Below are 25,773 nucleotides of genomic sequence, written 5' to 3' on the forward strand. Positions count from 1 at the left end.
TGTAGCCGTTCTGAGATGTAGGTGTCTTTTAGTGGAAAATATGGCGAGTAAAAGCGATTTAATTTGAAGTAGAATGTTGAGCATAACCAGACCCTATCTTGGTATGGTTTACTACATCATTAAATACATGGGCCATCCAGTTGAACAGGTTCCTTCAACACATTTTTCCAGCCACAAGTGAAGACTTTTCTGTTGTCCGTATGTGGTGGTTCTAGGCCTGATTGTGTTTAAAATTTTTGTTGGGGGTGGGGGTTTTGGGTGGATGTGGCTCTGTGGAGCCCGGATACCTGTTCCCCCCCCACCACCACCAGTCCATACCAAATTAAAAGAAGACAAGCGGTTTAATGAAAATAATGTTCAATTTGTTTTCTTGTCAGCTGGCCTGTTCACCGTAAGTGGAGACGTTTGGACAGTATGGCTGATTCGTCCACCGGTTCCAGTAGTAGGCCTACTACATCTGTTGCTCCAAGTGATGACACATCTGACGTCCAGGAGAACTGTGGTGTGACCGTAATGCAAACCAGTAATGAGGTTGGCTGCAGGAAAAGGGACAAGAAACACTTCTGCTTTTACTGCGATGTACCCCAGGCCAAGCTCCCCTGTCATCTCCAGTCATGTCACAAGGAAGAAAGAGAAGTCGTCGAGAACGCCGGTGAGCCCAACGCTAGTGTGTTAAGAAACTTCTGTTGAAAATTTGCAACATAGGTGATCACAGGCACAATTGTCAGGTTCTTCGTGAAGGTTGTGGTGTGCTCGTTGTCGGGTACAGGCCAAATCGCAAGGTATCTCCCCATGCATATGGACCATGCGTATATTGTTACGGCTATTATATGCCTACCGATTTGTGGCGACACGTGTGCCCTTCGAAGCCAGCACCCACTCCACAGACTGACAGCACCGGTAAGAAGGCTCGTGTGGGTAGACGGGTCGCTCACAAGAGTGATTTGTTGAAACCTCCTCCTGTTGGCGTGTCGTTCCAGTTACACCAGGTTCTTAGTCCAATGAAGAGAGATGATGTGGCTTTGGTAGTCAAGAATGACATGTTGATTGTTGAATTAGCCAAATGCATCACTTGAATCCTTTGTCCATCCGTACCACCTTTTTGACATTGTGAAGGCCGTCCACGATATTGCCGGCTTCAGGGAAGACAAACAGTTGTACGATGCTCCGTCACTAGCGCTGAAGATTGGTTATTCCGTCAAGAAGTGTGCACTCGTCTTAAAAGGAAGTGTCTTAGAGTCCGGCCAAAAACACAAAGCAGAGCATGAAAAAGAGTTTCTGCAGTTGTGTGAATTGAACTGGCGAGACCTTGTGTCCACACACGCACACATAACGCTGTACCAAGGAAAATGCAACAAAGTCACAATTCTCCCGACAAATGCCGATGTAGTCCACCTGCCGTCGTTCCTTCATGAACCTGGCAACCGGGAACTTCAACTCCTGCAGGGTTCTCGAGGCAGACAAATCAGGCCAGTTTGGCAGAAATTAAATGAGGTCAGTCTGTGCCACCTCATCATGTTCAACCAAAGAAGGCAGGGGGAGGGTTCAAAGATGAAACTTGAAGATTTCCACCAGCACAGCACCGCCAAACTGGAGGGGGAATGCCTGTTGAGTGATTTAGAATGCCAGCTGTGGAAGAGCTGTTGAAATAGTCAGCAAGAGAGGCAGAACTGTTCCCGTGCTTCTAAGCAATGAGGCAGTAGCATGGTTGAATGCCCTTTTCGCCAAGAGACATGAAGCTGGAGTAGCCCAAGACAACAACTTCTTGTTTGCACGGTGTTGTTATGGCGAGAGAGGCCACATACGAGGGAGTGACTGTTTAAGGGCATATACAGATAAGGCTGGCCTTGACAATGCATCCAGCATCCATTCCACCAAACTTCGTAAACATGTAGCAACTGCATTGCAAATTCTTGCATTAAAGGAACATCAGCTTGAAACTCTAGCCAAGTTCATGGGCCACGATCTGCTGGTACATCGCGAATACTACCAGTTGCCAGATACTGTATAGTGGGTCACCAAACTGTCCAGACTTTTCCTGAGTTTGGAGAGGGGCAACCTGCCTTCCCAGCAGGGCAAATCCTTGGACGATCTGCATGTAACTGGAGGTAAGGGCACCTTGTACTCAAACCATGTTTCCCATGTTCTGTCTACCCAACGCTTGACTTCGAACCAAGCCAACCCAACCCAACCCAGACTCCCACTTTGTAGGGCATCATACTCGGCCAGAAAGAATACCTCTCTTCCTATTCCCCCCCCCCCCGGAAGAAAAGACCAGTACAAAGAAAGACGGGGACCAAAAATCACCCCCATAAATGGAACTCCCAAAATAATGTTCCATTTTGGCCGGCCATTTTCCCCCCCCCCCATCTCAACGCCAAGCAGAGACTGCCAGACACCCGTGCATGTATGTGTGCTTTAACTGATTGATCTCAATTCGGGGTTTACTCTCAGAAGGCTTCACCAGTGAAGAGGACAGCAGCGACAGTGGGGACAGCAGTGACAGCAGTGAAGACTCCTAAGATGAATCCGTCGAAAACGGTAAGATTTGGTCGGTCGGTCTGTTAGTTACTCTGTCGGGCTGTCTATTACTCTGTCAGGCAGTCTGTCTGTCACATGGACAGGCTGTCACCTACATTTCTAATGTCCTTTTCTTGCCTCTACATTAATAGGACAGCTTCTTGGTGTTGCTGCTGCATCACGAAGAAGGGACCTGGACTACAGCGGAGAAGACAGACATCCAAGAAGGCCTGCGCAAATTCTTCCAGTTGAGGAAAGTTCAAGGCAAGCTGGACATCGAAGCAGCTTGTACTGTGGCACTGCAGACCCGTACTTGGAGAAACATCAAAGACTTTTGTCGTAACACAATGAGGTTGTAGCCAAGTTAAGCTATGATACGCCACACCAGCCATTCTCTCGAGCCATTATACCATATTGATGATGAACCCTATAGTAGTAGGCCAATAACGCACCCTATTTTTAACGGCCAAAACAACCAAAAACTTGTGTTGTCCTCGCTGTTATAGGCTGCACTCACATGGACGAGAAGTCCTCCGTCTGATAGTTTGGAAAGTATGCCCTCCATCTGCAGTGCCTGCATGTATACGTGTGTGAGTTTGTTTCTGCATTCCATTGGGGACCCTGAACAATAACAACAAGGTCCCCGATTGAGAGAAGGTTCCCGATTGACGACTGTGTACAAAACATATGGGTGGTCTTCTAAAGAAGTTAAAGTACAAACAAAAGAGGAACAATAGGGAGTCCCCAGTTGCAGGCAAATACACACTTGAGTGAGTGTGTGTGTGTCGTCGGGCACCAGCGCGCCACAGGTAGTCCTATGTATATGTACATGTTACCGTGTGGCATATACAAAATGTCTGGATCGCTGGGGAGTCGATCTTCACACGTTTCACTGCCGCACACGAGCATGGGACATCGCACGCAGTCTGAGCGCGGGCCGAGTCGAGTATCAACACCGAACCGTTTTACGTGGTTTGTGCGCCGAGACATTATTCATGACAGCCAGATGGTTTCCGTAATTTTTGGGCGGCAGTCCGTACTCCCATAATCACGATCAATTTCCGTACCAATTACGGAAAATCCGTACCACTTGGCAGCTCTGCTTGTCCCCATGATCCTCCTGCTACAGGTACCCCTCCCCAGACAAATATCCTAATCTGTCACTTGAAGTCCCTCCCATCCCTTACATTTTTCCCACACACAGTGTACACGTATGTATGTTTGTGTCTAAACACTGTTTATACATTACAGGAGTGCTCAGTATATGTACATGTATACATGTGGGTACATATATGTATACACGTACATGTACACTGCAGGGTAACTACAAAATACAACTCAAAACGTTAAAATGCAACTTTTACATTTTTTTTCATTAATTCATAAACTGCACTTCAAAGCATTAATGCCATATGACACTATTTACATACTGATAGAAATCCAAGAGGAAGCAAACAAGCACTCAATGGCACATTGTAACACCTACATGTATGGCCCTGTAAGGAAAAACTTTAACATTTGAGGATGGACGGACACCCCGACGGACAGACAGAAAAGACAGAAGCTGGTATCACATAGGCTCGCATTTGCTTTAAAGCTCGTCAATAACTCACGAAAGACGAACCCCCCCAAAAAGATAAATGAAATTGAAATCAGTACAAAAATCAGTATAACATACATGTAGGTTCACATTTGCTTTGCAGCTTGCCAAATATTTTTTGACCGTTTCATTTTATTTTGGTTAATGCAGGTTTTTACCTAGTCAAACTAAAAAAAGTACGGGTGAATGATTTTTAAGATTATACTACAATAAGCTGGAGGTAGACTTACCATGACTTCGGAGCTCCAAAATGCAGATAGTTAATACTATACAGATCCATGTCTTCTGTATGCCAGGCAAATGTTGTCTTCCACATACCAAAATACAGATACGCGGTGTTAACTCCTTCAATTTTCACACCTTGAAGGTAAAATTTAAATAAATCAATTTCAGATGAACATTTGTAAGAAACAATTACATTTTCACTCAACCATCGATCTGTAAATAGAGTAAATTTGATTCAGAGATGAAATCAAATAGGGATACAAACACAAAATCTGTCTGCATATTTGATATGGTGACTGCATTCTTTGGAACTTTTAAGGCAGCAGTAAGGCATACGTTTGATTACAGAACAACTCTTTTGCAAAAGGGAAGCATATACATGTACATACATACGTGAATTCCACTTGCTAGTGATAAGAATTTCTGTGGTTGTAAAACCCGCACTTCTTGCATGGCTCTAAGTCATGATTTTTTTTCTAATGCAGTCTCCTAAGTTTTGACAAAACAAGATGACAAAGCCAACAAGGAAAATATTTTTGTAGAAATCAATGTGTACCTTGTTCTTCCTCAATAACATCCAGCAATGTGTTCAGCTTGTTGATGTTCCAGATGTTACAGCCTTTACTATACAATGAACCAGAGATGTCAGCAGCATAGATGGGTGGGTTGTAGGTAATGTTCTTCCAATATTTCCTCTCCAGATCATCATAGTCAAAGTGTGGAGGTGTAGCATACCTACGTACATGCGTAGAAGATACAAATAGTATTTTGCTAAATTTTTTATACTGGATATTACAGCACTTTTTTAGAAAGCAGTCCAGATTTTTCTGGGGAGAAATATTCTTAGCACTACACTCATAGTATCAAAACCCAGTTAGTGTGGGTTTGTGTTGAAATGAAACCATTAAAGAGTCACATCCGTAAAAATACAAACACCGTTTGCACACGTTCGCACGCATTCCCTTTCGTTCTGCATGCCCTCCCATTCACCCCCGTTCCAAAAGGCACTTCGGAACGCATTCCTGCCCGTTCTCTTGCATGAGTGATTCAGGGAGATGTTAATTGGCCATTCCTGTGCATGTGAGAATGGCAGCATCACAACAAAAATGCGTACGAGAAGAACATGTTATACACGCTGTTCTTGAGTCTGTTGGCTAAATAACTGTTCATGGTACATGTATTTGGTCATAATAAGATTTTATTTCTCCCTCTTACAAATACTCATGCTGACCCTTTGATGTACCGACTTCCCACATTCTATACCTTCTTGCTTAAAATGTCCCTTTTGAATAGAAAACTGCTGAGTAGGCTAGAATTAATATTTTGAGGGGTTGGATGCTCGGAATAAAAAATGTGCAGTCGTGCAAGAAAAAAAAAACCCTCATGGTCAAGGTTTGGATAGAAAAATGCTGAGGAAAAAATTAACATCAGAGATGCCATTAGCCTATGCCAAAAAAATCTGAAAATCAACATATCCACAGCACTTCGCACGGTGTCAGTTTTATATGTAAATTTCTTATGAACACAGAAAATACATACATAAATAAGAGACCACGTTCTGTGAATTAACTTGCAGAAAACTTCTTGCAACATAGCAATCGATGTCTTTTCGGCCTGACGTGTACGGCTGATTAAGAGTGGTTATGTACAGTACATTCAGTACACGTACAGTACAGACTGGTACTGATTGCTACATTTGCATGACGCATTCTTTTCCATGGGTGTGGTGCAGCGGGAACCAGAGCAGCTATGTTTAATGCATAAAGTTTCGCACACGTTTTCACCACTGTGACAGGGCGATTTCATGTCTGTACATGGTGCTAGGTGACATGGGCCGGTGATGTGCGATCAGCCCTGATTAATGTCTTGGGTGTAATTCTAACACAAAACTAATCATAAATCGGACACCATAATCCCAAATATTGTGTTGATATTTTAAGAGCTAATATTGATATGTTGGTCGGACAATTCATCTGAGCATCTTATTTTGTTTGGACAAACACTGTCCAAATAATGCAAATGTTCGAACAACACAAATCAAATCATTATAAAAAAAAATGAGGAATATTTCCTATTGTCTTAAACTTGGAGACGGTTTTGAAGCGTTGTATGTCTGCTCGCGAGCTCATTATTAACATTTTGTGATCCCACTTTTTTTCTTTAACAATAAGACGTGCCATAATCACCAGGGATCATAGAATTATTTATATAAATCCCTAATTTGGGATTGATAGTTTCCAGTTCAGAGTATTTCTTTCACAAAAAGCCCCACATTGCAGGCCTATTTTGGATAGAGGCGGTTGGCTACATTCAGAGCTGAGTGCATAGTTTTACTACTATTAGGGAGGTATCTTCGGGAAAAGGCAAATAAAAAAGTTCATAAAATTGAAACGAAAAGTGATCGATCTTGCCATAATCTTGAATTTTTAACGAAAAAAAATAATCTTGAATTTCCAGTGAAAAAAATGAAGGCCAACCTCGTCTTGAGGTTCAAGAGTCGGCGCTATTTCGGTCTATGGACACGTATTTGGTGTAGTGCAACCATAAGACTCAGTGGGTCCGAGTTGGCGTGGATCCGAGTTGTAATGGGTCCGAGTTGGTTTGGGTCCGAGTTGACCTGATCCCACTATTTCAACATATTTCCAGTCACTAACGACACCACTGCACTCATCACTGTCCTTCGTATTTCGCGCCACAATATGACTGTAGTAAGCACTCTATACTGACGACTGCACTCAAGATTAAGTATGTGTATTCAGTTTCGTGGAGCAGGATACATGCACATCATAGATTTGCTTCCAGTCTTTCTTCTTTAATTCTGTCAATATTAAAAACATTGAATGGGAAATGTAAACAAATTGGACTTGGGGAGAAAAAATACCAAAAAGTCAGATTTCCAATTAAAATCGGAAAAGTGGCATCTCTGTAACATATTTTCATGGGTTGGGTGCTCGGAATAAGGAAAAAGTGTGCAAAGGTACAGGAAAAAAATAAAAACCACACGTGGTCTTGGTTTGGACAGGAAATAAATGCCTAAGAGGAAAGAATTAATTTATTTTCATGGGTTGGGATGGATGCTCAGAATAAAAAATGCAGTGGTGCCAGGGAAAAAAATAAAAACCACATGTGGTCTAGGTGTGGATAGAAAAAAATGCCGAGGAGGGAAAAATTAATATTTTTGGCAGGTTGGGTGCTCCAAATAAAAAATGCTGCAGTGCCGGGAAAAATTAAAAACCACATCTATGTTTGGATGGAAAAAAATGCTGAGGGGGGAGGAGAATTGATATAGTATTGGCAGGTTTGGTCCTCCGAATAAAACAAGAGTCGTAGTGTAGAAAAAATAAAAACCTTGTGGTCCAGGTTTGGACAGAGAAATGCCAAGGACAGAAGTATTAATATATTTGGCGGGTTGGGTGCCAGGAAAAGAAATGCTGATGAGTAAAAAATTAATATACATGTTTTTTTTGGCAGGTTGGGTGGTCCGAATAAAAATGCCGCAGTGGTGGGGGAAAAATTAAAAACAACATGCTAGAAAATGCTACAGAGGGAAGAATTAATAGTTTTGACCAGAAGCCACACATAGCCCACAGTTTTGATAAAGAAATGCGGAGGCAGGCTGTCAATCAGAAGACACACAACCACATCTGCTGGAACAATTGTAATACATGATGGTCGGTTAGATGAAAGCTCCTCAAAGACTTTATTTGGAATGCTCTCCTGATTTTATTCCCTTGCTAATTTTATTTTTGTCTTGGTCTGAACAATAACGGATGGCCAATGAATTAATCTCATAAAAACCGGTCTTCGATAACTACTTTCTTAATTTACTTTTTAAGTGCATGACCAATGTATTGTACTAAAGAACCATCACCGACCATTACATTCCATGATTTCTCCCATCAATATGAGATGCACAGCTGCATTTTCGGGTTAAAAAAGGAACTGACATTAGGAGAACAACCGACCACTTACATTAGTCATCCAAATTATCGCCTCCAACTGCTAGCTGTTGTGGATACATGTATGTCTGGATGTAACCTTTCCCGTGACAGCAAGGGTCGGGTGTTTAAATGTTTATCCTTTTAAAAAAAAATTAAATCCGTTTTCCATGACATTTAAACGGAACTAACTGATGAAAGTTTCACAAAGTTCAATTGATGCAATTTTGCTAATTCTTATTTTCAAAAGATGCTGCGAAAGTCGACACTTCATGAATCTCGATAACTCAGTCTTAGAGCTGGCCAGTCTAACCTTAACCCTTAAGTACCCTTCCCAAGATTTGATTTGTCTAAACATTGAACGAACATATTCGGCTGTTTTAATACCTAGTATCATGATTTTAACTGATTTGGACGCCGATACACCAAAAACTACCTTGGGACTAAATTATTATTTTCAAGTGACTCAGAAAATCCCGATGATAAAAAAACTTAAAATAAATCCACCCAAGCTCTGCAGGAAAATAAATCTTCTAAGGAGTTATTGACAGCTCCATTGTACTGTTAGACACAATGTATATTTTTAAGTATTTGAGGTCCCCCTCAGGTATCTTAGAGATGCTGTCTTTTGTAGGAAGTCCTGCTGGGCAGATATATTGATGGTAAATCCTCAGCCAATTAATAAGTTGATTCTTTGCAAATAAAGCAGCCATTAGTAGGATTGTAGGCAGTCCCAGAGTTATGCCACTGTTGCCAAGAAACAGTATTACAATGGGAAATCCTGGGCCCCTTCAAGAATGCTGCCTGGACTCTGGCTGGCAGCGAGCCAGACTTTGTTGTAAAGCCCTGGATAAATTAAATAATGTTCCTTCACCTCCTTCTCTTGATATTAAATTATGGCAAATAGCATTTTGAAGACCTCAAAATTTATAAACAACTTCTTCCACTAAATATTTAATCATCTTTTTGGAAGAAAACACTTCCGCTGAACAGGCCAAATGAATATATTTCTCATAATTACACAGTGCTAAATTACAACCATTTCCCCTCCGTTCTCTCTCTTTCTTTTTTGAAAAGTTGTACATTGTGAATAACAGCAAGCAATATTCACCCAGAAAACCACAAATGCACCATTGTTGAGCAACATACATACATGCATTAATACTGTACATGCTTTGAAAACTCACTTGTTGGGCAGAAACAGAGCTGACATGTGGCAGTTTTTATTGGCAAAATGGTTTAAAAAGCAAATTGAGAAGTTGCTAAACATTTAGCAAATTAAATGTAAATTTCGACCCTTAAAATCTGTGAAGCACAAGTATCGTTGGATTGTTTCTTGAATTGTGCAAAGGCAGGAATACTATTTTTGCTGGAGGTGCTTGGATTAAAAATCTTTAAAAAGAGCAGCCAGTTGGGGGCTGAAATGTTTTTGTCTAGGTCTCATTGAAAAAACTCTGAAAGGGTACAATAAATTTGTGAATATGATAATGCGCTCTGATAGGGAGGGATACAACCTGGAATGAAAATAATGTGATTGGCAGGGCTCAAAACCCTTCCCCTAATTCTAGTGTAAAGAGTGCTGACACGGTAAGCACTAATGTTTTTTCTTCAAGTTGGGCATAGGCAGGCTCCACATACATGAACAGAATGAATATAATGGCGAGATCGCAAACCTCAAAGGCTAAAAGAAGGTTTCTACTCCATAACAAAAATGCCTCTCAAAACTTTATACAATGTATATCTTTTTGTTGATAAGAAGCAAGGTATTACCCAGTGGAATGCAGGCTTACAGGTAGGTGCTCTACTTCTGAGAATTAAAAAGAAATGCCTTCAGCAGAAAAGTGGCCCAACATTTATTTTCTGTGCTGTTCGCCAAAAATGTTTTTCTATCCATGGACGGTTGTTAGTATGCCATTCTTATTTCGGGGACTTCACATTTTCTTCGCATAGGTTTTGTACTACCATGGGGCCACAACATTTTGCTTTGTACACAGACCGTGACAGGTCTTTTGTTGTTGAGGAATGCGAGGGAGTGGGAGGGCCGTTCTTCACGATTGGCCGCTCGTGAAGGTGAGTTTGCGCATGTGCGCAAAAATTTGAAAATGGCACCCCTCATTATTGCTTATGAATATTAATTTTTTACTCGAGACGACTCTCCAATTACATCCTCTCTTTCCAGTGATGACATCGTATCTGGTGGTTTCTAATCACCCCAGTTGCTTAGATGGATTCATCAAAATGATAAATATTTTTAAATGATTGAAACATTCCTTTCCAAAGTAAATTTATGAAAGGTCAAATTTTTGACAGATTTCTGAATAAAAACATATATTTTGTTCGTATGTATTGGAAAAAATACGGATATTTTTAAAACCACATTTTTTACAGAAATCTACCTTCTTAAATTTGGCGAACGAGGGTGCAGTGTTCATTATTTTCACTGCAGGACGACAGCTAAAATTTCTTTTAGCCAAGAAAACTCTTCCATGAATATCATACTTTTGGTGACATTTCGATTTGAAATTGCACGTGATGCACTATGTATCGTGTTGTGAAAAGTTGGAGAATTCTCTAGTTTGGAGCTAATGCTGCATGTTTCGTGAAAATGTGAGATTATGGGCTTATTTGTTTCCATCGGAGATCAGAAACGTCAGAATCACTCCATGGCTACCATGCCTGGCAAGCCGTCAAGCATGCCTGGAAGCTGAAACCCGTGGGAAGAAAGCTGACACCGGCCCCAGTCGCGAAACCGCGGCCGGCCACATTGTGGTTGGCTGCCGTTGAGCCGACCTTGGGGCCGACAACCACTGCAGTGACTGATGCATTCCTCCATGTCATAACCGTACAAGCTCCGCTAACCAAATGATGTTTGGAAATGTTAAAAGGTGGGCCTAGGCTTAAATTAAAAGTTTTCTGACAAACTCGGTTGGCTGAAAAATAAGACCCTGCGAAACACGGCCATGACGGATCATTTTTTTATGTGTGGTGAACTTTATACCGACAAACATCTGTAATTTAATCGCATGGCCATGGCTTGTCTTGGGGTCAACAGGTGATTGTTACAATTTTTAGCAAGATTTGTTGCAGTTGATAAAGGCAGCATTTAAACTTCACGTTAAGCAACAATCAAAAGAAACATCTTTTATTTAATTTGAATTGAAGTGATTCTGACACAAGATGAGGAATGCCGTTGGAAATCTATAAATATGGAGGAACCTGCCAATCATTAATTTCACAACTTTTTGATAGTACATGTATGTTCACATATATTTTTATATATTTTATTATATAAATTATATATTATTATATCTTGTTTCAGCTGGAGCAATTACACAATTACACGTGATGCCTGAGCTGATGATTTGGAATTTCAAGCATGTCAAGGATGACTCTGATGAGTGCAAGGAAAGAATTAAAAATTAGTCGAAATGAGTTGAAGCAAACAATAATGAATGACATTTTATTAGGCGGCAAAGATTTACTTAAAGTTTTCAAATTATTTGATATAAAATGTAAGACTAGAAAATAGTATTTTGGATGTAAACATTCCAAGCACATATGCTGCCTGGGAATGTGCATTTGCGGGTATTTTTAGAACCGGGTACCCATTTTTTGTTAACACCGGGTACCCAGGTACCCGGAAAAGACATCGCCTTCTAACAAATGGCATTGCACGCGACCAGGTGGATCATGTGCCCGAAACATGGTTCTTTTGGGTACATAGGAAGCAAGTATGCAGAACATTGTTCTAAACGTCGGAGTTAATCTCTCCTACTTTTTTATCAAACGAAATTGTTACCTTCAGTTTGCAAATTTTTTGTGGGTGTATGAAACAGAAAAACAAATCTTCACGGGGAACGTCAGAAAAGAGAACAGAGCTGCAAACCACTTACATGATATACACACCTGCAAACACTCAAAGGAAATGTCCCGGATGTTGCATAACCACGTACACGCGGAATGCATGTGACGTGCACAAATGGTGAGTGCTGGTCGTGTCACGTGTGGACCAGATCAGTGCTATGTACGTCACGGGTTAAAAGGCTAAAGTTTTATGTACAAAAATGTAACTCGAACAGTGCCCACACCATTACATCCACTTATTTTGAAGTTTCTGATACAAAAAAATCGCCACCAAAATGCTTCAAACGGCGTTGAAAGTATCGGAAGTCTATATAGGGTCAGGAGTCATCGCAAGTTCATTTCTTTTCTGACGAGGACCAGCACGTTGCATAAATCATTGTAGCTGCAACTGTGTAATCCTGGCTTTCAAGACGCTGGAACTAACCTGATTGCAACGCAGGCCCAATTGTAGTCCCCTTCAGGCAGTCCAATCGCTGACACTGCAGCGGCCATGTGACCGTAAAAAGAAAGGTCATGTGACCGCACATAGGAAAGCCCAAGTGAAAAAAATAGCAGCGCTTCACGTCGTTAAATGACTAAGAGATACGAAAGTTTTGCCACATGAAGGTACGTACCACGATGAAGTGGTTTAGTTTAATAAATACTTTTTCAGGATAACTCCATTACCCTGAGGTTCAGTTGTCGAGATTATAATGTATAAGCACTTCGACAAGTGACATTTGATTGGCCGACTTTATTGTAACTTGCACCTGTCAACATTTCCTTTTTTTCGAATGAAAAAATAACTTAGATTTGAAATGCTTTAGCACATACAAAAAACATCATTTGTGCTCTTTTGGTCAATTCCTCGTCCACAGTTCCGCTGAATCACTGAGGAAATTCAAGTTGCTTTAATTTTAAAATAATTTTGAAACGGAAGATTTCTTGGTATAAAACTTAACTAAACTGGTTCTCTGACTCTTTGGGTTTGTAGCGCACATTTAGTGCTTTGATTATAAAAAGAGGCCGATCAACCGCACAATTTGTGCGTGATCACTACTTACCACACGCCATGTGGAGTCCCAGTACCGCTGGAATATTATACAGTCCGCTCTCGTTTCGTCGTCAATTCCGACATAAAGTAATTTTCATTCATATTGTTTTATTTGACAAAAATATCCTTAATTCAAACAGTAAGCACTACTTATTCCGCACAAATGTCATTTAGGCCGACAGGGTTTGATAGTTACAAATACAGTCATGCAAGTATACATCAACAGCGCTTCCCCCTCATAAGACAAAACTCCTTTGGTCTCTTGTTCATATAGGTTTGGTACAGTCATTTTCGTAGTTCCGGATCGCGAAAATTATTCAGTAAGACTGCAGCTAAAAAATCCTCAAATTCGAGTGAAATATGGTCAGAAGTCAACTTTGTGTTTTGGATATACTTCAAATTTTTTTTTCAAAATCTAAGCTTTTATACTTGGACTCACAGGATCGATCCACGAAAGTGACGATGACACCTTTCCTAGTTCTGGATCGGTTTAGGATCGGGACAAAAACGTCTTCACAAATAAAACGTAACCATACGAAAAATCCATTTTCAGCCAAAACCATTGTAAAAAGTTGCTTTTCTAATAGAGAATCTTTTAATTTTGAGAAAATTATATGAAAAATAAGAATTCCAATGAATTAAAAAGGTAGAAATTGCGTAAGGTTTGACTCGACTTTTCAACTGTACAGTGAGCTATCAACATTACCCTCCCCGCGCCGCACAGTTGACGAACCCATTACGTCACGTACATTTCTGCTGCGCCCGTGTAGTTGAGTTTGCAACGACTTTGCGTGGTAATGCCGCGATCCGAGAGTAGGGGAAAAGCTTGCAGTTTTCGGTAAATTACAAAAACGGAAACTCTAAAAAAGTCATTTTGATTAAGCAGACATTAGATGCAAAGGTTTATATGACTATTCGATTTAAAGAAATATTTAAAATCACACGTAGCGAGTGACCTATCGCCCGTGAAATTTAGTGTTTTTTTCGCTCTTGTGAACTAGGGAATTCCGGAACTAGGAAAACGACTTGCGGTACAATGGGCCGGGCGGGGTGGGAACAAAATTAGCTGTCGATCTCCGAATTCAAGTTTCATGTATGACCGCGGGACTGGGTTTCCATCGGTACGGTGGTTTTCCATGAAGTCTGTCCTTCAGTAAGAAATTTCACAGACATTTTATGCATGAATGTTTGTTCCTAATTTATTTACTTTTTACGGGTACCCGGCCCGGAAAAATGGAACCGGATTTTGAAATCGATGGGCGGGTACCCGGCACAGGCCTAATGCTGTCCACAACTCCATGTAGGTATTGTGCATGTACATGTATCTGCGCTGCTGAAGTGAATAAACAGAAAACTGTGAAAAAAATAGGTGTTTCAAAAGGATTTTTTTCAGAAAGGAACTGTTTTAAACACAGAATGTACCCCTGAGGTTTTACTCACAGTAAAGTTTCATTTTCTTATGTACAAAATTTTACGGTTTAAGTCCTCTTTGACCCTCATTAAATGCAGTTGAGCAACAAGCCATTACACGATTTCATAATTAAGGTGTTCTATCAATACAGCTGTTGTTGAGGTCTTTGAAAATGACTACGAACACAGGAAATCTGGACCCATTTAAAGAAGTTAAGGGATCTTAAAGAAAGAATGAGATGTGTAAAATTTCTGTATTGATTCATGATCGACATTTTCAATAAATCAAAACACTGAATTTTGCTTGCAGTTTTAAGCTCCCTTGTTTCCTTGTTAATTAATGTCTAGTGGTTTTGTATTGTCATCACTGGCAGTTTAAGGCATTCTCTAATTTATTCTCTAATCTAAATGTACTTATTTCCCAGACTTTTAAGACTCTCAAAACTTAATGTTCACTAGTAACTGCTGTCTAGAAACAATCTGTCATTGGCCTTAATAGATTGGCAAAACAGAAGCTACCCAAGAGACATGTGCGAAGGTGCAGTTGGAGTTGTGAAAAGGAGACAAAATAGAGGTGCAAAACAATTGTCTTTTTGGAATGTTTTGAGTTTAAATGGGTTGAGTGATTCACTACTTAAAGTCTCCAAACAAACTGAAATATTGGCTTTATCACGAAACCGTTAAAGCATACGTGAATGTGGCTATTCTTCAGCGCACTGGTAAGTTCCTATTAAATTACACGTGAACTTGATCTTCTAAATCCAAAATAGGCGAACGAGATCGGGCAATCTTTCTCACCAAAATTTTTTAGCTTGATAGTGACAATATTAAAAAATTACATCAACTCTTGAACTACAGCAAAAACCCAACAAAGTCGCCGAAAAAAATGTGGTTTGTAAATGCGAAAATTGTATTTTGAAGTTCGTTTTTTACGTGTGGAAAGTGTTCACGTACATTAACATAGTGACGTAACAATCACGGACGAATCATATCTTCTCACATGATTTCAGGTTACAAAAACCTAATTACAAATGCGCATGTTCAAACTGAATTGTCACACAGACCATTAATCATGATCATTCGTGTCTTACGCGTGCAAAGTGGAGGTACATGTAGCTGGAACAAAAGAATGCATTCCTGGCATTCGCACACGTGCAAACGTCAAGGTATTTTTTATTCCACGCCTTAGTATTAGTTATTTTACAGACAAATTTCAATAAGCCTTTTGCATGTAAATTTGCATACCGGCACGAAACCCTGTATCATCGTATGGCACTCGTGTTTATGCGCCGCACCAGACTCTTCGTGACCAGATGTCTTCCAAGACTCTGCTGCTATTCACGTGATTCGGGGCAAGCGTCTTCTTAGAAACAACACATTGCACGCTTGGCGAGTGGTCTGGATCCTGGACCCTGAATGGAATATCTAACGCAATAAAGTGTCGTTACCAATCGACTGAGCTAAGTTTGTATATGTATGCAAAAATTTAACTCCCCTAAAAGCTGCATGATTTCCTGATATATTTACCCTTTTTCTATGGATACAAACTTCGATAGTTGGGCTGTTCCAAAACTAAAGAATTTTCTTCAAGATAGAGGTGTATCCGTCAGCAGTTACATGAAGGAACTGGTGGAATTGTGCAAAAGCATGTGGAATTTGAGGTTGCCTGTGGATCCAAATTTTTCGAGCGACACCTTGCAACAAACACTCGCAGGATTGTAGGTCAACTCGCTCCCTGGCCGAATCACCCCTTACCAACTCGCCCCCTGGCCGACTCGCCCCTTGCCAACTTGCCCCCTGGCCAACTCGCCCCCTGGCCAAATCGCCCCTTGCTGACTCGTCCCCTAGCCAATTCAACCCTGAGCAACTCGCCCCCTGGCCAACTCGCCCCTTGCTGACTCGCCCCCTAGCCAACTCGCCCCCTGACCAACTCGCCCCACTAAGTTTGCCAAGCATGTATGGCCGGCCTATTCAGCATTTAATAAAAAAAAATACAATCAGTCGGACATGGGATTAATAATCACCAATCCCATGTCCGAGTTGGTCAGGGGGCGAGTTGTCTGCCCGTAAAAATAGGTTCTGGGTTTTGCAGCGGGCACTCAGAGAGTTGAGAATTATGAAAGTTAAACTGTTTAAAGCTTAGTGGATGTTCACTTCCTGTGGAATTTGGGGTAAAAAAATTTTTTTTTTAATTTTGGTAAAAATAATTCAGTATTATCGTGTGTATGGGCCATCTGCCCAGCTGCGACGCGTCCCTTCTGCAGACCTCAGTCACATACCCAAATATTTACCACTTCATGCTGGGGCATTTTTCAATGTTGATGATTCTGGGCCGGCATGACTATAATTTTTTCAAAAATCCGTTTTCAAAATCCTGCAAAAATTCATCATTTCATTTAACGGTCGTTTATGGCCGCACGAAGTAATCTTTAGGCACTACTCTAAGTTGACAGGTGACCTTCATTGATGCCCGAGCATTTTAGCCAGGCCTGCAGCCTTATAAACTGAGCCCAGATTGTGCAGTGTTATATAACTGTTCACGAACTTGGCTTAGTGCACTGCTGACCTCTTTTCAATAGAGGCCAGATTAGCGTGCAGCGGTGCTGTGTGGCTCATTGCTGCGGTGGTGGAGCACTTTTGTCCCTGGTGGTAATCCACTCGCTCTCAATGCCCCAAACTATGGTATGCAGTTTCAAAACAAGGCTGGATTATCACCACTTTTGAGAGTGAAAAATGTCGGTACTGCCCAGCAGCCTGGTCTTTTGTTCGGAGTACAGTCTTTTGTTACAGGACCCTGTTTCCTTTGTCCAAGTTCGGAGACCCCGGCCACCCATATAAACTATGTGTCTCCGATCCCAGAGTCCCCGGCAGGAAGTGATTAATGGACGGAGGGTTCGAAGTTGTTGATCCTGAGGGTATGTTGGATGTACATGTACAAATAACCTAATCAGACAGTGCAAGTGGGAAGCGCTAAGAGGTTTGAATAAATAAGTGATTAGTGGTGATGTCCACATATCCATCACTGTCTGTGAGTCGTTCTTGTCACGTCGTTGGTTAGAACCATTCGGGTTATTTTTACACATTGGGCCAGCCATACTTGCCTGACATTCCTGGGGGCGAGTCAGTCAGGAGGAGAGTCGGCCTGGGAGCGAGTTGGTAAGGGGCGAGTCGGTCAGGGGGCGAGTTGACCTGACACCACTCGTAGAGAAATTGGAAGACGCCGGTTGTAGTTTTTTGGACCCTTTCAAATTACCATGATTCAGTTCTGATTTTTCAGATATACCTAATTTTAGTCTGTATGACTGAATTAATTACTTAATTTGTTATCGGGCTGACTAAAACAGAAGAAAGCCGAGAGCTTACAAATCTTTTGAAGATTATAGACTTTTCAGCGAAAGTCATGTGCTTGACATTAAGGTGACTTCTGCTGATAGTGATCCCAGCTCCACTTCTTCAAGTTCTTGTTCTGAGAGTCCTGAAAGGAAGACTTTCTTTATCTTCAGGGCTGAAGTTAAACCCACCCAAAAAGACAAGACGTACCTTAAGAAGGACACTTACAGCAGCTGAATAGTTCTTTACGCAGAGAGTGCTGACGTCAAGGTTACTTCCTGTGAATGCCGTTTCGGCACAAGCCGGAACAGATTTTGTTTTCGTTAAATTTTTTGTCCCCCCATAGGGTTTGTACACGTTTTCTTCCACTAGTCGACTTTGGCAGTTTTCTAAATCTGATCGACTTCAAACTTGGCAGACCTTTGGACAATCATGCAAGAATGGTCCAAGAAAAATTTGTGATGATGTCATCATCACGCGATTTCTTTTTGAATTTTGAACATTTAATTTTTTCCATTGACTTTGTACACGTTTTCAAGCCACTATTTTCAAACCTTTGCGATGTTTGATCATTATCAATGTGACAGCCAATAAAGACCCTGGTAAAAGAATTATTGTACACTGCCGTGCAAAAGTCCGATCGCACATGTGCTGTAAACTTTCCGTTGTAGTTTTGCAATAAATTACTGAGTCTTTATAAAAAAAGCATCTCACCCTTGTAATGTCTAGTTATTTTAATCAAATAAATTCATAAATCTCATTGCTGAAGTCGGCGACTACCCCCTCTTTTCGCTAACTTTCGAGCGACTGTTTTTCGCCTGTGTAAAATCGCCATCTTGAAATATCTCATTACGTATTCATGAGCTAATGAATATTATTAGGTGGCATTTAAACCAATGGAAGCAAAGCTGACGCGGCGGGAAACTCTGTCTTATGAATAATTATAGGTGATTTCGCCGCCTGTGAAGGGTGAATGGATACTAGACAAATCAGGCTACCTCGTGGCGACAAAATGTGCATACCAATACTTTCACTTTGATACGCAAAGCAGCCACACAATGCCAGCAAATATGCCACTTACCACTCGCGAAAAGGGGATGATTGAAGCCTGGAATCAGGAGGGAATTTCCAACCGGGAAATTGCCAGAAGGCTGGGAATCAGCGAATATGCTGTTTGTCGGAATCTCTGGAAATTGACGGAGTTTGGGTCAATGGAACCCCGACCACGCACCGGATGACCGAGATCGACAACCGAGCGGGATGACCGGCAGCTCGTGAGGGCATCGCGGCGCAACCGCTTTCTGACCGCCCCTGAATTAGCGATGGAGCTTGCCAATGCAGGGGTTGCAGTCCACCGCAGCACTGTTTCAAGGCGATTGGCTGCAGTTGGGCTGCATGGCAGGGTTGCTAGGCATAAGCCCCGACTTTCAGAGCAGCATAAATGTCGTCGGCTAGCCTGGGCCCGAGAGCACCTGGGGTGGACCGCCAATGACTGGAGCCGGGTCTTGTGGTCCGATGAATTGAGATTCCAGCTGTTCCAGAGTGATGGACAGGTGTATGTCAGGAGGACTGTGGGGGAGGAGTTTGATGAGAAGTGTGTTGTGCCCACCGTAAAGCATGGGGGATCCGGGATCATGGTGTGGGGCTGCATGAGTTCCGCCGGTGTCGGCAGCCTGGTGCGGGTCAACGAAAACATCAACGCCGCAGTTTACGTTGACATCCTCCGGGAAAACATGCTGCCATCTGCCCACCATTTGATCGGCCATGAATTCCTATTTCAACACGATAATGCTCCATCGCATACCGCCAGAGTCATGCAGGAATTCTTGGCCGATCCCACCCCAGAGTTTATTCGAGAAATGGGGGGTAGTTGGCAGTTTGAGGTGATGACTTGGCCGGCCCAGAGTCCCGACCTGAACCCGATTGAAAATCTGTGGAACGAAATTGACCGCCGTCTTCAACGTGAAATTCGGTCGGCAAATAAAGATCAACTGTTCCAGATTGTCAATCGGATTTGGGAGGGAATGGACCAACAAGTCATCACCAATCTCCTGGAGTCGATGTCAAGGCGGTGCCAGGCTGTTATCGATGCCAGTGGGGCATTTACGCGATACTAAACCCCATCACTGGATTTCCGGATTTCTCGGACACTGGGCGCCGCCATCTTTAATGATATGCTAATGAGAATACTGCCCATTGACTTTGTGCACACGCATGGAGAAACTCTAATTACCAGGCTCGTAATTGTTCACCAATTAATGTTTTAGAACTGGAAACGTGAATTTAATGGAATAACCATATCAACACAAACACAGGTATTGCTTTTGTGGAAATTTATTTTTTCTTTTATGCAAAAAAAACACACAATTTGTTGTGCACTCAGGTGCGATCGGATTTTTGCACGGCAGTGTAAGTAAATGGCGTCATGATGACGTCATTATGTGATTTACTATTTATTTTTCAATATTTGTTTCAGCCCATTGCCTTTGTACACCTTTTCAAGCCAGCATTTGGGTTAGTTTCAGAGGTTTGATCAACTTCAAAGTTACAGACAACAAAGACCCTGATGAAAGAATTTTGCTAAAATTATGACGTTATGATGACGTCATCACCTATTTTTAAATTGATTTTTGGATATTTAATCTTCCCCCATAGGTTTTGTACACATTTTTCATCAGCCTGTTCTTGGCACTTTGGTCAATCTGAATTATTTCCTTCAACGTACACTTGAAGTCCCTCACGAAGACAGGCTCCCAAAGAACAATTGTCAAAAGAACACCATCGGGGGTCACGTAACATGAGATTAAAGCTGCAGTTTTCCCATAGGCTTTGTACGCATTTTTTTACTACACAATATTATCCATCTTAATGAGGGTAGTCCTGAACTTCGGCTGAGAATTACTATGAGAAGGAAAGAAAAATCGGTGGCGTCATCAGGGATCATGTGACATGAGATTAAAGTTGCTGTTTGATTTATAGGGTTCCTACACATTTTTCACTTCGTACTTTTGTTGATATTACCAGTGCTTCGCCCGGGAATTGCTGTGAGAATTTCAAACACATTTTCCCTTTCAGATAATTTGATGTTTTCCAAAGAGATAAAGATAACAAACTAAAATTCCGAAACAGCTCAGTGGTTGTTCACAACCAAGTTCCTCTAGTTTTATTTTATTTTTCTTTTCAATTGTGGATGTATAGATGTACATGTACATTTTGTGTATAAACACCATGTGAGTTCTGACATTTGTTGCATTGCACATATGCATTTTGTGAAAATCAATTTACAGCCAAAACATGATGGGTCTTCGGGGTTTTTCCTTTTAATAATGAAGTATGGATGGTCTTTCTACCCTATCCTGATGTCAGGGCTGTTCAATTTTTTAGACGATAAAGCGCGAGGCTTAGTTTTGTCATAGACTATGATTACACTGTAGAAACAAAAAACAAAATAATTGTGCATTTATTGAAAATAGCCTATGTATTCTTTTGCAAAAAACGTTTATACAAAACCATTCATGTTTGTTAAATATTTTCCTTTTTGCTTATCAGGTCTGACGGTGCATGCTGCCATACTGCTGCTGTACTGTATGAGGTTGAATCTTTTGAAAAAAGTCTTCCACCGGTGGACCTTTGGGCCAAACGAGCAAGGCATCAAGATGGACCAGCACCTCTACAGCAACCATCTATTAAATGAACCAAGTATGTCATGCACTGTGTTTTCATTATCAGGTATTTAAAATCAACTGGGCCTAGTAGTTTATCATTCGATTGAAAAAATTCAGGCAGGGAGGCAGGCACATGTCATACAACTGTTTTAATTTAATTATGCTTTCAATGTTAATGACCAATGATACATTTATCATTCATTTTTTGTATGAGTTACACAAATGTTGTTTCATTTTCTTGCTTTGTTCACCAAAGGTATGGCAATTTTCAACCAAGGGAAGAGAGACCATATGCCGATGTGTTTAACCCTCGCCATCCAGATGACCGAAGTCCAATGACTGATGACCAACGTGCCAATTTTGTGAAGAGACTTAAACAAGTAAGCACACTGTACCCTTCTTGTTCTACTAGTGAAGGGCAAATTTCATAGAGTTGTTTGAAGGCACGTTACGTCATTGGTAATGACCAAAAACGAAAGTCTTACAGTTTTCATTTGAAAGCTGATTAATTATGAAGATGGTACCAGTACCAATCTTCCTGTGAAACATTTGTCTGATGCGCTGTCACCTTTAAGAAAATTGAATCTGACGATCTCCCAAACTGCCTGGCTTATTTCGATCAGTGGATGATCGAAATAAGCACCATATGCACGTCTACAGAATCAGTTGGAAAGTTGTGACTTGGATGACGGATTTTATCATTTCATAAGTATCTTGAATCACACAAGAGTATGAACACTGAAAATATATTGTCAGCATTACCAATGATGTATTCTTAATTTACGCACAAAGATTGGATGGTGATTCTATTTTTAACAAGAAATTCTTCTTTTGTTTCTATGCAGATTGAACCTAAATGTGGAGGTCTGGAGCTTTTCAGCCATGACATCGATGACGAACCAGCTTCAATCAGTACAAGAACTCTCAATGCAAACTGCATTGAAGTGTCGTACATGTCAAAAGGGGTAAACATGTATAACATCAAGGGGGATAAACACACAGGTTAGCGAGGCCTGCCAAGAAGGTCAAGACTTCGTCCATTCAATGGACGCCTGATGACAACTTCCCCCGTCAACACGGCTTTCAAGGCACAGCGGGTGTTCAAGTACAAGAACTGGACAAGAACAGCACTCCTCTCGGAATCTTCGAGCGGTTTTTCACCCCAGAGCTGACGTTGCACATTGCCAACAAGACCAACCGCTATGCCGCAGAACACCCAAAAAGTCAACCAGAAGCAAGTTCAAGTCACATGCGCACCTGGTTCGACACAACACCAGACGAGATGTCAGTGTTCCTGTCCATGATGATAGTCATGGGACTGATGCGAAAACCGACTTGAAGTCCTACTGGACGAAAGACTCAATACTGCAGACTCCGTTTTTTCCTGAAACCATGCCCCGCGACAGATTTATGGACTTGCTGGCCTATTTGCATTTTGTCGATAACAGCCATGCAGATGCGACTGATCGACTCAACACGCTCCGCCCAGTGATAGACAAACTGACCGAAAAGTTCAAGTCCGTCTACATTCCGTCCAGCAAGATTACTACCAACGAGTCCCTTTGGAAATTCAAAGGGAGACTGAAGTTCAAGCAGTACAACCCCAAGAAGCGTGCAAGGGTTGGCATCAAGATGTATCGAGTCTGCCAGAGCATGGGTGTTGCCGCTGGATACACCTGGAACTTCAAGATTTACTCCGGTCAAAACCAGACTGCTGGACTGGCAAGTACGAAAATCGTACTTGACTTGAACGCCGATCTTCTTGGCAAAGGGTACACCATTTTCCTGGACAACTGGTTCAACAGCCCAGAACTGTACCTAAAACTACAGAAAACCAACGTTGTCTGGACAGTGAGAAGCAATCGTCAAGACATGCCGAAGGACTTGTGCTCCTTGAAACTTGAGAGAAGTGATGTTGTTCACCGCTCCAGCGACAAAGGCTTGCTCGCCTTGGTCTGGTGAGACAAAAAAGATGTCTGTATGCTGTCCACGATGCACACAGCCGAGATGGCCGTCAACAGCAAGCGGAACCACGACGGCATCACGTTGGAGAAACCCAAGTGTGTACTCGACTACAACAAGGGGATGAAGGGTGTGGACATTGCAGACCAGCTGGCATCGTCGCACCGTTCAGTCAGAAAATCAATAAAATGGTATAAGAAACTGTCCCTTTTTTTGCTTGATGTCGTAAACTCTTATCTTGTGTATAAGAAATTAGTGGCACTAACAGTTTTTTGACATTTAGACACATGTTGGTAAGTGAAATTTTAGAGTTGCGTTCACCAAATTTGCAAGTGTATCGATCTAGAGGCAGACCAACCCGTCTTCCTGGTCCAGGTAGACTGATAGGAAGACATTTTGCTGTAGAAATTCCCCAAAGTGGAAAACGAGTTACATTATACAAACGGTGTGATGTTTGTTCTGGAAGTGGCAAAAGAAAAGAGACCAAGGTGAAATTTGCGAAGTGCCACTTTGCGCTGTTCCTTGTTTCAAGGAATATCACACTTGAGTAATTGCTTATTTGTGCAAAGTTTCCTGTATTCCAAGACATCATAAATGAAATAGTACATGAAATTTTATGATGTTTGTCTTAGAAATGGTAAAAGAAAAGTGACTAAATTGATGTGTGAAATTAGCCAAGCTCCACTTTTCGCTGCTTCTTGTTTCCAGGTTTATCACACTTGAATCAATTGCTTATTTATGTAAAGTTTCCTGTATTCCAAGAAATAGTACATGAATTTTGAGGCAAATCCTTGAAGGTTTATTATACTTGAATCAATTACTTATTCATTGCACAATTTTCGCAAACTTTTTCACAAGAATTTTCTCCTGTGTCAACACATCGTGTAATGCAACTACTCTCCATTTTCTTTCCTTTTTTTACGACAGTTTCCACTTATTTGAAGACATCGTGTAATGCAACTACTCTCCTTTTTTTTTTACTGGCAGGTTCCTTTTTTTTTAATAAAGTTGAAGAAAGATAAAATGATTGTAAATATGAGAAAAGAGAGAGAAAAAAAGAAATGACAAGTCGTCACGAGAAGAAAAGTGAGAAATTTGTCTTGTGTTTTTCTTGTGTCTGTTTATTTTATAATTATGGGGAGGATTAGTTTGGAAAGATAGTTTTCATGGGAAGGTTCAAACTTAGAAGTGGCTATTTATATATATCATTACATACGGAAAGGGGATTTGAATAGAACTTGCAAAAAAAAACTTAGAGATGTTGAAGAAAATTATGAGCAAACTTTGTGCAAAATAAAAACATTAGGGGAATTTTACAGGAAATCTTCACTGGGTATTAGCTGAAATATAAACTTGTGAAGCGCACTCAATGTACAAGTTGGGGCAGGGCATTGATGCTGGGCATGCACGGACTACTGGAAAGCGGGCACATGAGCTACGGTGCCCGCTAAAAGCAAGCATAGATTTCGTGAACTTAGGGGGCGCTGTACTCTCCGCTGTGACCGAGCTTCCTTGGGTAGTTGGTGTCGTCGCGTGGGCAAGGCAAGTACTGGGTATCTGGTATTTTGTTGAACGGGATCCAAGTACCCAAGCAGGCTTCATGACTACACAGAGCCAGGCCGTGTGCAGTGTGTGACCCAGCAAACTTGGCGGTTGCCGTTAGCAAAATTCGGAAAATAAACCCAGCAGCCAGGTGGGTTGCGGTAAAAATATCCTGACTTGAAGGGGTTAAGGACATCAGCTACAATCAAGATGACATCAACTTCATATACAACTCAACACTAGGGCAAAATGCAAATCCAACATGGAAAGAACTGCTAAACGGGATTATAACTTTGTCAAGTTTCAAAAGGGTATGCACTAGGGCAATAACATCAGAAAAAAAAAACCAAATCCTGATGCTCTGCTACGTCATCTTCTTGGAGAAGAAAAGGCATATGGAGGAGCCATCCCAGCAGCCCTCAAGTGAGGACATGATCATGAGTAGAAGGCCCACAGTATGTATGTACGGGTCAAAAAAAGAAGCATAGGCGTTTGCAGGTTAGCGAGACAGGCCTTCTCTTGGACAAGGACTGCCCTTATCTAGGATGCTCTTCAGATGGGGTTGTGACTTGCCACTGTAAAAATCATGATAAAAAATTGATAGAGATAAAGTGCCCATATGCATAACGTGATGAAACCCCAAAGAATGCAGCTAAAGAATGCGGCTGTGTTAAACGAGATGGA

The 25,773-nt window shown here is 41.4% G+C and overlaps 1 protein-coding gene and 1 pseudogene across 4 annotated transcripts in view; one reads left to right on the forward strand and one right to left on the reverse strand.

Annotated features, from left to right (window-relative positions):
• LOC110985312 (lysine-specific demethylase 4A-like) overlaps positions 1-25,773 on the reverse strand; it is a 178,095-nt gene that overhangs the window by 104,944 nt on the left and 47,378 nt on the right. For all 3 annotated transcript variants that reach the window (XM_087143837.1, XM_022246251.2, XM_022246250.2), the window contains exons 4-5: positions 4,902-5,080; positions 4,351-4,480 (exon numbers count right to left, since the gene is read on the reverse strand). In XM_087143837.1, coding sequence (XP_086999963.1) covers positions 4,351-4,480; positions 4,902-5,080 — 309 coding nt within the window. The remainder of the gene's footprint in view (positions 1-4,350; positions 4,481-4,901; positions 5,081-25,773) is intronic.
• On the forward strand, positions 1,552-2,702 carry LOC147797157 (uncharacterized; annotated as a pseudogene). Its single transcript, XR_015427314.1, has 2 exons — positions 1,552-2,108; positions 2,458-2,702. The product of XR_015427314.1 is annotated as an uncharacterized LOC147797157 (transcript).

Source organism: Acanthaster planci, linkage group LG12 (genome assembly GCF_054643075.1).
Source record: "Acanthaster planci isolate LZ-2023a linkage group LG12, COTS_SCS, whole genome shotgun sequence".
NCBI lineage: Eukaryota > Metazoa > Echinodermata > Asteroidea > Valvatida > Acanthasteridae > Acanthaster > Acanthaster planci.